The 16,151-nt window shown below is 40.6% G+C and overlaps 1 protein-coding gene across 8 annotated transcripts in view; it reads left to right on the forward strand.

Annotated features, from left to right (window-relative positions):
• Positions 1-16,151, forward strand: part of TDRD3 (tudor domain containing 3) — a 632,378-nt gene that overhangs the window by 117,903 nt on the left and 498,324 nt on the right. For 7 of the 8 annotated variants that reach the window (XM_029602992.1, XM_029602994.1, XM_029602997.1 and 4 more), the window contains exons 2-3: positions 3,338-3,422; positions 6,651-6,716. In XM_029602992.1, the coding sequence (XP_029458852.1) occupies positions 3,338-3,422; positions 6,651-6,716 (151 nt within the window). The remainder of the gene's footprint in view (positions 1-3,337; positions 3,423-6,650; positions 6,717-16,151) is intronic. The other variant, XM_029602999.1, reaches the window with a different exon arrangement.

The raw sequence follows: 16,151 nt of genomic DNA on the forward strand, positions 1-16,151 counted from the left end.
GTGAGACAATGACTCTGACCTTACTGGTAGAATTCTGTCCTCAATTTAAGATTATTTGCTTGCATGCAGGTCCTTGTGATGTCAAGGGTCCATATAGACAAATTGAGAAGGTACATCCCAGACTAGATTTTATGCTTCTCTCAGAAAACTTTATTAGAGGAATCGAAATGGAAGGAGGCCCGCCTAGCTAGGCAAAGGGTCTTTAAATGCTGTACTCCACAGCTTTGGAACCATCTATCCATAGAGGCTCCTTAGATTATCCTTTATTTAGGAAGCTAGTGAAGATGGCCCTTGCTGGGATGGTTTAGAGCATCTAATGATTGAAAAAAGTGATGGTGATGCTGTGGTCAGTGCAAAAGGTTAATTACATTGATGATAGATGATCTGAAGACAAGTCATCCAATGTTTAGTTGTTATGGGGGGAATTGGTAATGGATGGTGGGCTTTTTAAGAGAAGGGCTGGGATGATGGGTCCAGAAGAGAGGCAACTTTTATGGGTTGGTTGTTGTGCTTGATAAGGGGATTTTTTTAAACTTATGTTTTTATGTTGAACAAAGATAATTGACAAATACCACAAAGGAGCAGGAGCTGCACTCAGCATTACAAGAACATACAGGAAAAGTGCAGAATAAACTTGCAGGTCCGAAAGTTTATCAACTTAATCATCAAATTTATTAATGTTTCTTATAATGGCAACTCCACTGGGTTTATAATAGAAATTCAACGGGTCCCCCGACATGGACCCCATGTTTCGCCGTTAGGCTGCGTCGGGAGGGACAGATGTCTTTATACCAGCATTCTGTAAACATAAATATACACATCAGAACCGAAATAGAGAGGGCAAGCAGACATAGAAATAAGAATACATTATCAACATACCGTATTAGTTGTAAGCCAAAGTTTCCAGGGAGCACACTAGCTTCCAGTACTACAGCAATTTAAAGCCCACATTTTGGCACGAAAAATACAGAAGGCTCAGAGAGAAGGAAAAGTAGCCAATCAGAACGCTAAGATTCTAAACCAATGAAAGAGCAGAAAACACTGGCCACAAGGTTTATGTCCACTTTGTGGTTGTATATGTGAACTGTCAGAGAAATGTGCAGAATGAACCATGTCCCTTACATACGTCTGCTAACTGTATTCTTCCATTTTCCACCTCGAGTGCAAAAATTACTAAAATTATTCGTAAACACTGGTTCTCGTCATTAGATAAATTCTTCAATTGTCCCCCACCTGCCGTGGGAAAAATTTAAGGGACATGTTGGTTCATTCTGCACATTTCTCTGACAGTTCACATATACAACCACAAAGTGGACATAAGCATTGTGGCCAGTGTTCAGTTTGCCCACTGACGTCTCACACGACATCATTCACACATCCAATTTCCAATAAAACTTTTGTGTTATATGGCTCCTCAGATTGTTCCACCTCTGGGGTGGTTTATGTGATTTGCTGCCCATGCCAGAAATTATATGTAGGCAAAACCACTCGGATGATAAAAACTCACATCATTGAGCACCATTCTAACATAAAAAACCAAGGGGAAAATGCTCCCCTAGTCGACCATTGGATCCAGGCATCACATTCTTTACAAGATCTGCATTTTTTTGTTCTTGAAGTGGTTTGCCCCCCTTTGCGGGGAGGCAACTATTCAGAGTTGTTACTGAAGCGGGAACAAAAATGGATTTATTTATTAGATACAGTTACACCTAAAGGATTGAACACTGAATTAGAGTGGAGCTATTTTACCTGACGTTCCTTTGCAGTGATTGGATTGGCTGTCCTTTCTGCTCTTTCATTGGTTTAGAATCTTAGCGTTCTGATTGTCTACTTTTCCTTCTCTCTGAGCCTTCTGTAGTTTTCGTGCCAAAATGTGGGCTTTAAATTGCTATAGTACTGGAAGCCAGTGCGCTCCCTGGAACTAATACGGTATGTTGATAATGCATTCTTATTTCTATGTCTGCTTGCCCTCTCTATTTCGGTTCTGATGTGTATATTTATGTTTACAGAATGCTGGTATAAAGACATCTGTCCCTCCTGACGCAGCCTGAAGGTGAAACACGGGGTCTGTGTCGGGGGACCCGTTGAATTGCTATTATAAACCCAGTGGAGTTGCCATTATAAGAAACATTAATGAATTTGATGATTAAGTTGATAAACTTTCGGACCTGCAAGCTTATTCTGCACTTTTCCTGTATGTACTTGAACAAAGATAATTGGACATGTTTTATTTGTTATGTAGATGTGTTGGTTAGATGAAAGGATAAATATGTGTATAAATGTGGGTTAGGGTTATCTGTGGCAAGAGGACTAGGTCTTATGTAGAGAGGTCTCTTTATATGTTTTGTATCTTTTTTTATGGGATATTTATCCTAAAATTGATCTGCAACTCTCCTTGAGCACTATGTGCACAAGATAGGAGCAAAAAATGTGACAATTAAATAAATAAAACACGCTGAATGCCTTGGAGGAGACTACAGATTTCATACTGTAGCATTATGCTGACACAGTTTGTTGTTCCATATCTTAAATGGTTTTTTTTTTTGCTCAACCTGAAAATGGATTTTCTTTTTAATAAATGGTGATGCAGTATCTTGCCTACAGCCTTTATTTCTCAGTGTAACATTTGAGTTCCTTCAAAAACATCCAGGCAGGGGTTTATGATGATTTTTGGGTCAAGCTCTATCATGCTTTAAGTTCCTCTTTATGTTAAAGGAATGATATTCAAAAATTGAGAGATCAGACCTGTTTACAGTGTCTAGCAGTGTGTGTTTCTTCCTTATATTAGTTGAGTTGAAAGCAACATAAAGGCAATATCCTGCAAACGTGTTTCCTTCTGATTGATCTTGATTAAATTGAGCTTTTGCTGACAAGTACATGCAGAAATAGTTTTAAATCCTGTTTAATGTTTAAATCATTTGACACCCTTGGTGGGCGCATGAGGTGTTGAGTTCATTCAGTGCTGCCAGGTCAGTTTAGTTCAGACATGTCATGAAAGGGATGTGCTTGAGCTCTGTGGGGAAGGAGCTGATTGTGTTTTAACACTGGTGCCTCCTGCGAGCAGCTGTGGAGCCCTGATGCTTTCTTTTTCAAAGGAAATTAATGCCATGTGCCTTGCTTTCCCAATCAGAGTGGTAACACCCTTCAGGTGTTCGTAAGGGGTGGGAATAGAGGAACAACATTTGGTGTTAGTTTGGTAACCTCAGTGGTGTTTGGGCCAAAACTTTTAGAGCTTCACCTGAATGGCTTTAAGGATACCACTAAAAGAAAAAAATACCTAAAGGATTTTTATTCTGTACATATTCTTAAAATAAAACTATTCATTTTCTTTTAACAGGTATCTTTCAGATGAAGGAATTGAAGCTTGTACAAATTCTTCTGACAAAGTCAATATGAGTAACATTATTCCAGTTGTCCTCAATGTACGTCACAATTTGAAATTTTCTGTAAAGTACCTAATTATATAGATTGAGATTTTTATGTATAAAAAAGTTGATCTAATCCAATGTAAATTTTAACTAATAGTTGCATGCTTTTCATTTTTATTGATTATATCATCTGGCAATGTTTGACTTCATGCATCAATTTTAAATTTTAGAATAGTCATTTCTTATTGATTGAATTAGTTTTGCTAGATATTTAATAGCACATTTTACATTGCAAAATGCATCAATTTAGTAGTTTTCTGTCTGTTTTTTTTAAATTTAAAACAATTAATAATCCACTTTCCTAATTTAAAATCACAGGAGGATACAGCATGCATATTGCCAAATAAAAAAAAAACCTAAATGCATAAATATGTATGTATGTATAAAACAATATGGAGTGAATTTTCAAAGGAATTATGTATGTAAAAGCAGCTTTCAAAAGCCTATTTACATGCGTAAAGTCCATTTACATGTGTAAAACTTTTTGAAAATTGCCTCCTATATATATATATTTATGTATGTATAAAACACTAAAAATAAGTATAACAATAAAATAAACAATAAAACAGTCATAATGAATACTTCACCTAAAACAGTAGCCTATCAGGCCAATTAAACTATGCATGTCGTTAAAATGCTTTCATCAACTAAGAAGTCTAATACATTTTTCTGCTCAAATTAAGTGTTAAAATGTCATGTTCAGACCCTTCCTATGGTTTGGTTCCAGCCTTAGCTCTTGAGGAAGACTACTCCAAAGGCTTGGTACTGAGGCAGAAAAGGCTCTTTGCCTGCTTACAGTCATTGACTTATGCAAACAGTTGAGGGAATTCACTGCCAAAGTTTGCTGCTGTACTGTTCCTTATAAATGAGTGTCTCCCTTAGTAGGGTTCATTTGCCGATATTATAATGCACTATTAATCTATCCCAGCAGGGTCTTCACACTCCAGAATTGGAAAGTGGCGCGCTCTGATTGAATAACAGATTCTGCTTTAAAATGCAAATTAAAGAACAAGCTGTCTGTTCCATCGTGGAGTGTTATATTCATTTAAAACCTATATAGGGAATTTTCTCAGTATTAGTGAGCCTTTCGTTCCTAGATCATCCGTTGAAATTTGGCTCATCCTTGGTAGAAACCTGAAAGGGTGGCTTATGTGAACTGAGTTGGTAGTCTCGGTCCAGGTCCGAGTGGACAGATTTCACATCACTAAAACCACCATTAGAATCTGGTACTAATTGGCTACACTGCTGATTGTTTCAGTAGAGAGATAAAAAATTATGCAGCCATGCAGATTGAATTAAACCTCTCACTCACAGAGGTGGTTCCTCAAGGGCAGGGCTGAGATACATCAACAGGGCAGTATGGGGAAGCCTGCACTACTGCTGCTGCTGCCTATGCTACAACTTCCTTGTGGATAGATGAAGGACTTTAGTTTCTAGTGCTGTCAATTTGGCACTTATTACATAAAAATAAAACTATGTGTGGGTTTCATGTAACTAAAATCTTTAAAGTAGATTGTCTTTACAATTTCAGAGTTTCCTTAGTGATGGATTTAATGTATATTTATAAGGTCTCTATTTGTAGAGCTATTACTAGCTATTACTCCCTCATATTACTATTACTTGCTATTACTCCCTCATATTTCAGAGGTGTATCTCTTTGTGAGTGCACAGTGTGAGGAACTCTTTTGTAAACTTAGATAAAATGATTGAAGGAATTATTGAATTGCATATGGCATTATAGTTTGTTTTAGAAACAAGCACTATAATCACTCTTTAGGTTGTCAGTTCAAAACTCAAACCTTCATCCAAGTGTTTCCTGTTAGGTGGGATTTACAGGATCATGATCCTAGATCCATAAAAACTGTGGGAAAAATAGGATTGGGAATATGATTTGGAAGCTTATCCTTGATATTTTATGCCCTGTAATATTGGAATCCATTGAACGCTAGCTAACTAGAAATGTCCAAGAGATGGGTGGGATTTTGTATTATCAGCCTGATTTGTGATAATTTTGCCCATTTCTTGTCTGTTTGAATTTGTTGGGGTTTTTTTATATTAAAATTATGATGTCATAAGTAGGCAATGTTTTCTACTTTTTTGGGGAATGGAATTTGATGGTACAGTTTTATTATTTTCTGAATTAAAATGGAATTTTACAATGCCATTAAGAGGTAAGGTGCTGGCAATATATATTTGGAGGAAAATTATAAAGCTTTCTTTGAACAGTAAGGTGCCTTGCTGACCACAAGAACGATTAAACAAAACAGGGACCACTGACAACTCTTTGAATAGTGAGAAACAGAGATCCCTAATCCCCAGTTAGCAGTCTATTTCTGTTACTTTGAAGGTGAAGGTTTCACTCTCAGGCTTGCTAGGATCTTCAGAACATTAGGAAGTTAATGTTGTAGATTTTAGATTTCTTTCTATGGTTAATATTTATTGTACAAAAACAAAAACTCATAAGATTTTGGTTTTGTGTTTATTTTTTAGTGCAGAAAATGAAAGTTAAATTAACCATAGAACAGTTAAATATATATACATTCACAGTGCACCAAATGTAAAGAGCATCCTTTAGTTATTAGATGACTCAGTGCAGAAGAGATAATCAACCCTTAGCCTTAAACGATATCCAAAATAACAAGCACCATTTGGTGAACAGTGAGCTCCCTTGAAAAGGTTCTAATGAATTAGTAGTTCTGCTTTATATATGACAAATATTATGGCAAACTTTGGTTTGATAGTGCTGGTAAGACAGGTTTTCTATTTTAAATACTTCCCTTGCTGCTTCCCTGCTTTTTATGTTTTCCAGCTTCACCACTGAGAGCAAAGTTCTCAACTGAGTCTTCAATTTTATCAGTGTGGTGGATTTCTGACACTCCTTCCCCCCAGTACAAGCTTCAGCATGCCTTTTCTGTAGCACAAAGCAATTCCCTTTTCTGCATTTGTAACACTGAACAATGGCAGATTGCATTAATTATACATTTACACTGGAAGTGCAGCAGCACTGAGGAGTTAACCTGCAAGCTTTTCACTACATTAAGATTTCTATCACAATCTTCTTGGCTTGTTAAGTCCCAGTTCAGGTCCTCTCTGGTGTATTGTTAGAATGCAGATATGTAGCTGATATCATTTGTGTCTGCTTTTCTCCTAGAGCTATTTAGAAAATAACATTCCATTTTAAATCTGTTATAAAGTTTGTTTTGTAATTCATTTTAATTTCAGACAGATTTAAGAACCATTGGCAAGAAATTTCTTCCAAATGACATCAATGGAGGAAAGGTGGAAAAGGTAATGGAAAATAATGATCCCTGCATTGTTATTTTTTATTTGCATTGTTTGTGATTTATGCTTTTTTTTTTTTTTTTTAACTTGGAATATGTTGCCCTATGGTATTAGAGACATATTTGACCATTTTTTCTGTGGATTCCAAATCTCATAAGAAAATATAAACTGTGGTGTAATTGCTTTTGTGGGTTCTGAAAATGAAGTGCATGTGAATTACACACAGTTTTTTGTGACTTGTTTTAGGCATTATGGGCTTCCAGTTCACTGGGGTCTTTGCCTCTCCATCTTCTGGCTATTCATGTGGCTGATGAGCGGTGCACACTAGCATTTTATTAGTGCTACTTAGGGGATTTAGTTACTGACCTAAATCACAGCAGACTTATTGGGAGGAAAGTTTCTCTGTGTGTGGGTGGAGAGGATAACCAGATGTTCTGATTTGTACATCATCTGTTGCTACCTTTTCCAGCCGAAGTCGTGATAAATGTAGCAGTAGTTTTAATCAAGGAAAAGCACGAGCAGAGCAGAAATGCATAAAAAGTAAACAGCCAAAGGAAATAAGCATTGCTTTAAACACCTTTTTATATTGCTGAACAGCTGTTGAGACTGCTTCAAGTAACAGTATGTAACCACCTAATATACAAACTACTAAACTATGTCCTTTAACTTATAATAGTGTTAAAAAAATATACTTTCTTTAACAGCATGGTTGTATTGTACTGAAAGATCCACTAACGATTTTATAAAATGTCTTTATATTTTTATTTCCTTTCTTTTTCTGTCTTTATCCCAGGACAAGCAGGATGCTAGTCCTCACATATGGGTGACATCATTGATGGAGCCCTATTGTGGAAAACATTCTGTCAAAATTTCTAGAAACTTTTGACTGGCACTCTGAGCCCACTGAGCATGCCCAGCATGCTATGATATTCTCAGCCACAGGGGTCTCCCTTCAGTCTTCGTTTTTCCGCGCTGCTGTTGGCATCGCGGAGCAGGAGCCTGTGTGAACTTTCTCACAGTTTGTCTGACTAAAAATCAGATTTAAAAAGCATTTATTCTCTCCCACATCGGGGTCTCTTGTGTTACCACTGGCTGGTGAGTAAATTTAGTCTCTTTTTTACTCTTTGGAGTAAAAATAATTTTCTCATTTTTTTCTCTCATTTTCATCGACTGCTGTCAGCAAAAATATGGCCACGGGATTTAAAAAATGTCCCAGCTGTAATCGGACAATGTCCATTACAGATCCACACCTCGAGTGTGTCCTTTGCTTAGGTCAAACACATGATGTAACAACCTGTCCCAAGTGTGCTGAAATGACTGCGAAGGGTAGAAAGGCCCACCAAGAAAAGATGGAGCATTTATTCCATCTACAACTTCTGCCTTCCCCGTCGACGTCTACGCAATTGTCTCCGGCCGGAGTCTCAAAGCGTTTAATACTCAAAAAGCGTCATCCGGAAGGCTTGGGGGATCATTCATCGCCGACCCCATCCGTAGCATCGACGAGGTCAGCGGCGGAACATCGACCAAAGCATCGCCATCGGCACAGACACCCATCGATCCCAGAGGCGCTGCTCTCCCCAGAGAAACTGACCGCAAAAAGGCCTCGACTCCAAGAAACACCGAGGCCTTCGACGCCCATCGATGCACCGATCATCGAACTTCCACAGGGCCCTGTGGAAGGACCATCAACACCTCCACCGCCACCATGTGCAGCTGCTCTGCATGCACCAGCTATCACGGAGGAATTGACGGATTTTATCCGTCAAGCGGTGCTCCAAGCATTAAAGGACTAGCAACCATCGCTACCTTTGCCGACGTCAATACCGGTGCCATCACCGATGCCGGCGCTCCCGCCGATGCCGGAGCCTGCACCAAGGCCGGCACCAACACCAAAGTGTGCAACGATTACGAGGCGGCCATTGATGCCGATGCCCGGCCCAATACCGGAACCAATTCCATCGATGCCGATGCTACCTGGGGCTCCAGGATAGCTGGACTTGGCACTGTTCCAACTTTTGATGAACAGATTCGACGCAATAGTCTGTGTTCTACCATCGGTTCCGACCAAGCCACAAGAAGATGTCCCTGGACGGATACCATTAGATGATCCACAGCCAGATCCTTTCTCGACCGCCAAGGTCTTCTCCCACGTCTCCACGTCAAGATGACCCATACAATTCCCGGGAAGAAAGACATACAGATACTTCTTCTGAAGGGTTTATGTCTGATCCTTCTCCTCCAGAAGAAAGAAAGAAATCTCCACTGGAGGATTTATTCTTTACAAATTTTGTTAAGGATATGGCAGACACCATACCATTCACTTTGGTATCAGAGGAGTACACAAGACAGCAAACACTGGAAGTCCTTCAATTCGTGGACCCTCCAAAAGAAGTCTTGGCTATACTTGTCCACGAAGTTCTCCTAGACTTACAGCACAGACTCTGGGAGCATCCATGCTCAGTGCCATCCATAAATAAGAGAGTGGACACCACTTATTTGGTACAATCTGTCCCCGGATACCAGAAATTGCAACTGCCACATCAATCAGTTGTTGTGGAGTCTGCACAAAAGAAGTCTAAACGAATAAGACCTCATTCCTCCACTCATCCAGGCAAGGATCACAGATTCCTGGACTCCCTGGGCAGGAAAATCTATCAAGGGGCCATGCTAAATACAAGGATTGCGTCATATCAGTTATATATGACGCAATACCAGAGAAACCTGTGGAAACAGATGCAAGATCTCTCAAATTCGTAACCACAGCAGTATCAAGAAGCAGCTCAAACAATAATACTTAAAGGACTTGAAGCTGGCAAGCACGAAGTCCGAGCCGCTTATGACTATTTTGAAACTGCTTCCAGAGTAGCGGCCTCCGGCATAAGTGCACATCACTGGGCATGGCTTAAGGCCTCGGACCTCAGGCCTGAGGTCCAGGAAAAATTGGTTGATTTGCCATGCGTAGGGGACAATCTCTTTGACTCTAAGGTGCAGGATGCTGTAGCCCAGTTAAAGGAACATACAGAAACCCTGCGTCAACTGTCATCAGTTCCGCAGGACTTTGCTGCATCTTCATCTCGCTGCCCTCCTAGGAAGGAATCTCGAAGGCCTTTCTACAGGCAGAGACATTACTACCCTCCAGCATCAAGGGGCAGATCTTCACGTCCGCAGCAAAGATCTCAGCCCAGGCAACCTAGAGCTGCTAGGCCTCAACCTCCACCGCAGATGGGACCGGCTGCAGGCTTTTGAGGCCATCACCAGAGACCAAAGCCATCTCCACAACCGGAGCTACCAGTAGGAGGCCGAGTTTCCTCCTTTTACAACCATTGGATACAAATAACAACAGACCAATGGGTACTCTCCATAATATCTCGAGGTTACCAACTCAATTTTGTCTCAATTCCAAGAGATTCTCCTCCAAAACCTCTTCCATTAAGCGAAAATCACATAATTTATCTACAAGCAGAATTATCCACCCTTCTGAGAGCCAGGGCTGTAGAACCGGTGCCTGGGACCCAGCAGAGCAGAGGATTCTACTCCCGTTATTTCCTCATTCCAAAGAAAACCGGAGGCCTACGTGCCATCCTAGACCTCAGAAATCTCAACAAATTTCTGAAGAAAGAAAAGTTCAGGATGGTTTCTCTAGGCACCATGCTTCCACTTCTTCAAACAGGAGATTGGCTTTGTTCTCTGGATCTACAAGACGCTTACGCTCACATTCCAATATTCCCTCCTCATCGCAAATATCTGCGCTTCCTGGTGGGTCATCAGCATTTTCAGTACAGAGTACTACCATTCGGACTCGCTTCAGCTCCCAGAGTTTTCACCAAATGCCTGGCAGTAATAGCAGCAAACTTACCCAAGGAAAGGGTCCACGTCTTCCCTTATCTGGACGATTGGCTAATCAGGAGTCAATCTCAACAAGGAGCAATAACTTCTCTCAATCGAACAATTGCTCTACTTTACTCTATGGGATTTCTCATCAATTATCAAAAGTCCCATCTCATTCCGTCTCATCTGCTTCAATTCTTCGGAGCAGAATTGAACACCATCCTCTCAAAAGCCTTTCTACCTGACGATCGGGCAGAGACACTTGCCCTATTGGCAAACTCACTACACTCAAAGAAACAAGCAACAGCTCATCAGTTTCTGACCTTACTAGGTCACATGGCCTCCACAGTTCATGTCACTCCTATCGCAAAATTAGCCATGAGACTAACCCAATGGACATTAAGATCACAATGGATCCAAGCCATTCAACCACTGTCCTCTCCAATTCAAGTAACCCACCAGCTGCGTTCATTTCTACTTTGGTGGGTGCACAAGGACAACTTGTGCAAGGGCCTGCCCTTCCAACAACCAGTCCCTCAGATAACTTTAACTACAGATGCATCCAACTTAGGTTGGGGAGCTCACATAGACAATCTCCAAACCCAAGGTACTTGGACAAAACTCGAAGCAATGTTTCAAATCAATTTCTTGGAACTTCGAGCTATACGTTATGCTCTGCATGCGTTCAAGGACTGCCTATAACACAAGACTGTTCTGATTCAAATGGACAATACAGAAGCCATGTGGTACCTGAACAAACAAGGAGGTACAGGCTCGTATCCCCTTTGTCAAGAAGCCGCACAGATTTGGGGCTGGGCCCTAACACACTCAATGTTCTCCAGGCCACTTATCTGGCAGGCATTCACAACGTAGTGGCAGATCAACTCAGTCGTCAGTTCCAACCACACGAGTAGTCTCTGGATCCCTTAGTAGCGACTAGGATATTTCAACATTGGGGGCAACCAACAATAGACCTCTTTGCATCACACCTGAATCACAAAGTGGACAAGTTCTGTGCTCTGCACAGGCAGAAACACCAGCCAGCCAAGGACGCTTTTGCTCGCCCTTGGAACTCAGGCCTTCTATACGCGTATCCTCCGATACCGCTCATAACCAAAACTCTAGTGAAGCTACAACAGGACAAGGGGTCCATGATACTCATAGCCCCGTATTGGCCTTGACAAGTATGGTTTCCCACACTTCTAGACCTCTCAATCAGAGAACCAATTCGCTTGAGTGTGGCTCCCACTCTCATAACTCAGGATCAGGGTCGGTGGTGCCGTCCCAACCTTCAATCCCTATCCCTGACAGCATGGATGTTGAAAGCTTGATTTTACAAACACTCAATCTTTCAACCAATGTATCTCAAGTGCTTATAGCTTCACGTAAACCTTCCACACGAAAGAATTATTCTTCGAAATGGAAAAGGTTTACTTTGTGGTGCACACAAAAGAACATTAACCCTTCCTTCTGCCCCACAACTTCTCTACTAGACTATTTATGCCATCTTTCAGATTCTGGTCTCCAGACTTCATCTGTCAGAATACACCTAAGTGCAATCTCAGCTTACCATAACAAGATGGGAGATGCACCAATATCCATACATCCTCTTGTCGGTAGATTTATGAGAGGTTTAATTCACCTTAAACCACCAATTCGGTCACCTGTCACAGAATGGGACCTGAATCTGGTCTTAACAAGACTCATGCGTTCTCCTTTTGAACCCATGACTTCCTGTGATCTTAAATTTCTCACATGGAAGACTATCTTCCTCGTTAGATGATCGAGGGGTTAAAAGGGCACTTAGAGAAGATAAGGCCATCGCGGAAGGATTAAATGATTTCTTTGCTTCGGTGTTTACTGAAGAGGATGTTGGGGAGGTACCCGTAATGGAGAAGGTTTTCATGAGTAATGATTCAGATGGACTGAATCAAATCACGGTGAACCTAGAAGATGTGGTAGGCCTGATTGACAAACTGAAGGAGTAGTAAATCACCTGGACTGGATGGTATACACCCCAGAGTTCTGAAGGAACTAAAAAATGAAATTTCAGACCTATTAGTAAAAATTGTAACCTATCATTAAAATCATCCATTGTACCTGAAGACTGGAGGATAGCATATGTAACCCCAATATTTAAAAAGGGCTCCAGGGGCGATCCGAGAAACTACAGACCGGTTAGCCTGACTTCAGTGCCAGGAAAAATAATGGAAAGTGTTCTAAACATCAAAATCACAGAACATATAGAAAGACATGGTTTAATGGAACAAAGTCAGCATGGCTTTACCCAGGGCAAGTCTTGCCTCACAAATCTGCTTCACTTTTTTGAAGGAGTTAATAAACAAGTGGATAAAGGTGAACCGGTAGATGTAGTATACTTGGATTTTCAGAAGGCATTTGACTAAGTTCCTCATGAGAGGCTTCTAGGAAAAAGTCATGGGATAGGTGGCGATGTCCTTTCGTAGATTGCAAACTGGCTAAAAGACAGGAAACAGAGAGTAGGATTAAATGGACAATTTTCTCAGTGGAAGGGAGTGGACAGTGGAGTGCCTCAGGGATCTGTATTGGGACGCTTACTTTTCAATATATTTATAAATGATCTGGAAAGAAATACGACGAGTGAGATAATCAAATTTGCAGATGACACAAAATTGTTCAGAGTAGTTAAATCACAAGCAGATTGTGATAAATTGCAGGAAGAACTTGTGAGGCTGGACAATTGGGCCTTTAAATGGCAGATGAAATTTAATGTGGATAAGTGCAAGGTGATGCATATAGGGAAAAATAACCCATGCTATAATTACACAATGTTGGGTTCTATATTAGGTGCTACAACCCAAGAAAGAGATCTAGGTGTCATAATGGATAACACATTGAAATCGTCGGTTCAGTGTGCTGCGGCAATCAAAAAAGCAAACAGAATGTTGGGAATTATTAGAAAGGGAATGGTGAATAAAACGGAAAATGTCATAATGCCTCTATATCGCTCCATGGTGAGACCGCACCTTGAATACTGTGTACAATTCTGGTCGCCGCATCTCAAAAAAGATATAATTGCGATGGAGAAGGTACAGAGAAGGGCTACCAAAATGATAAGGGGAATGGAACAGCTCCCCTATGAGGAAAGACTAAAGAGGTTAGGACTTTTCAGCTTGGAGAAGAGACGGCTGAGGGGGGATATGATAGAGATGTTTAAAATCATGAGAGGTCTAGAACGGGTAGATGTGAATCGGTTATTTACTCTTTTGGATAGTAGAAAGACTAGGGGGCACTCCATGAAGTTAGCATGGGGCACATTTAAAACTAATCGGCGAAAGTTCTTTTTTACTCAACGCACAATTAAACTCTGGAATTTGTTGCCAGAAGATGTGGTTAGTGCAGTTAGTATAGCTGTGTTTAAAAAAGGATTGGATAAGTTCTTGGAGGAGAAGTCCATTACCTGCTATTAGAGAATAGCCACTGCCATTAGCAATGGTAACATGGAATAGACTTAGTTTTTGGGTACTTGCCAGGTTCTTATGGCCTGGATTGGCCACTGTTGGAAACAGGATGCTGGGCTTGATGGACCCTTGGTCTGACCCAATATGGCATTGTCTTATGTTCTTAGCCATTACATCAGCTGGAAGGGTTAGTGAGTTACAAGCACTTGTCACGTACTCACCGTATACAAAATTCCTACATGAGAGAGTGGTTCTCCGTACATTTCCAAAATTCCTCCCCAAGGTAGTTACGGAATTCCACTTGAACCAATCCATAGTTTTACCCACATTCTTTCCAAGACCTCATTCTCACCAAAGAGAATGGGCCTTACATACCTTGGACTGTAAGCGCGCGCTAGCATTTTACTTAGACCGCACTGCAATCTACAGGAAATCCACTCAACTCTTTTTTTTTTTTTTTTTTTTTTTTATTATTTATTTATAATTTTCATGATATTCAATCATAGAATTGAAACATATTAACAGAAAGAAGGTTAGATAATCACCTAATCAGTGTTATTTTTATATTACAATAACAAAAACATATTACTATCCTTCTAAATCTGAAGTTACCATACTACTAAATACTGGGAGTCCTGTATACGAGCAGTATAGAAACAAAAATAACATATCCTAATCTTAGATAAGTATTTTGTGGAAGAAATCATTTAAACTAAGCCATATTAAGTAACAGATTCTATCCTTCACCCTGGTTTCGTTGTGCCTCCAAGACTCTTTCCAATTGCTCTGGTTCATAGTAGACATTTCTTTCACCCCCCTTATACATTATGCACTTACAAGGAAATCTCAGTTTAATTTGTAATCCAAATGTTCTAGCCTGATTTACTAAGGTCAAAAACCTTTTTCTTCTCTGTTGAGTATCTTTAGATAAATCTGGATATATCCACACTTTCTGTCCCAAATATAGAGAGGTTCTCTTTGATATAAACATTTTCAATATTTTATCCCTATCAGACATTTGATTAAATTTAACCAGCAGAGTGCCTCTTTTCTCCATTTGGGAACTGAAAGAAGTTTCAATTAACTCTGTAACATTGAGTGATGTTTCCACTTCATTTGGTGCTATTACACTATCATTTTTCCAACTGATAAAGTAGGCATTATAGATTGTGGGAAAATCTTCTCCTGACATTGATAGTATTTCTGAGCAATAATTTTTTAATTGCTCACAAGGAGAGATCATTTTACACTTCGGAAAGTTTACAAATCTTAAATTTGTATACTTAATAGTATTCTCAATACTTTCAATTCTTTTTGATAGTATATTTTCACCTTGAATTATTGTTGTTTGTACCGATTTTATCTGGGTTACCTCTTGTTCTATTTTATCCATTTTCTCAGCCTGACTTGTCACTGTTGGATTTTATATTAAGCAAAACAGATTGCATATCTTTGATATTAATATTTAGACTTGCAATATTTTTTTGCAGTGCAACTATAGCATGCCAGATTATATCCATTGTTATATTTGAGGGTTTTCCTGGAAATATACACCGTCTGTCGCCCCAACTTATAGCTCCAGGCACTTCCTGCTGATGTCACTCAGGCTCCGCCTCTCCGCTACGCTCGCGGCAGGCACGTGGGATGTTCCGGGGTCTCTCACCTCCTAGGAGCGCCGAGGTAGGCCTCTCTGAGTGTTGGTACGAAATTGGAAAGTCTCTCCCTCTTTTCCTCTCCTCGGACTCCCAATTCTCAGTGTCTGTCGCCCAAACTTATAGCTCCAGGCACTTCCTGCTGATGTCACTCAGGCTCCGCCTCTCCGCTACGCTCACGGCAGGCACGTGGAATGTTCCGGGGTCTCTCACCTCCTAGGAGCGCCGAGGTAGGCCTCTCTGAGTGTTGGTACGAAATTGGAAAGTCTCTCCCTCTTTTCCTCTCCTCGGACTCCCAATTCTCAGTGTCTGTCGCCCAAACTTATAGCTCCAGGCACTTCCTGCTGATGTCACTCAGGCTCCGCCTCTCCGCTACGCTCGCGGCAGGCACGTGGGATGTTCCGGGGTCTCTCACCTCCTAGGAGCGCCGAGGTAGGCCTCTCTGAGTGTTGGTACGAAATTGGAAAGTCTCTCCCTCTTTTCCTCTCCTCGGACTCCCCTCCACTCAACTCTTTGTATCT

Source organism: Rhinatrema bivittatum, chromosome 5, assembly GCF_901001135.1.
Source record: "Rhinatrema bivittatum chromosome 5, aRhiBiv1.1, whole genome shotgun sequence".
In the NCBI taxonomy this organism is placed as follows: domain Eukaryota; kingdom Metazoa; phylum Chordata; class Amphibia; order Gymnophiona; family Rhinatrematidae; genus Rhinatrema; species Rhinatrema bivittatum.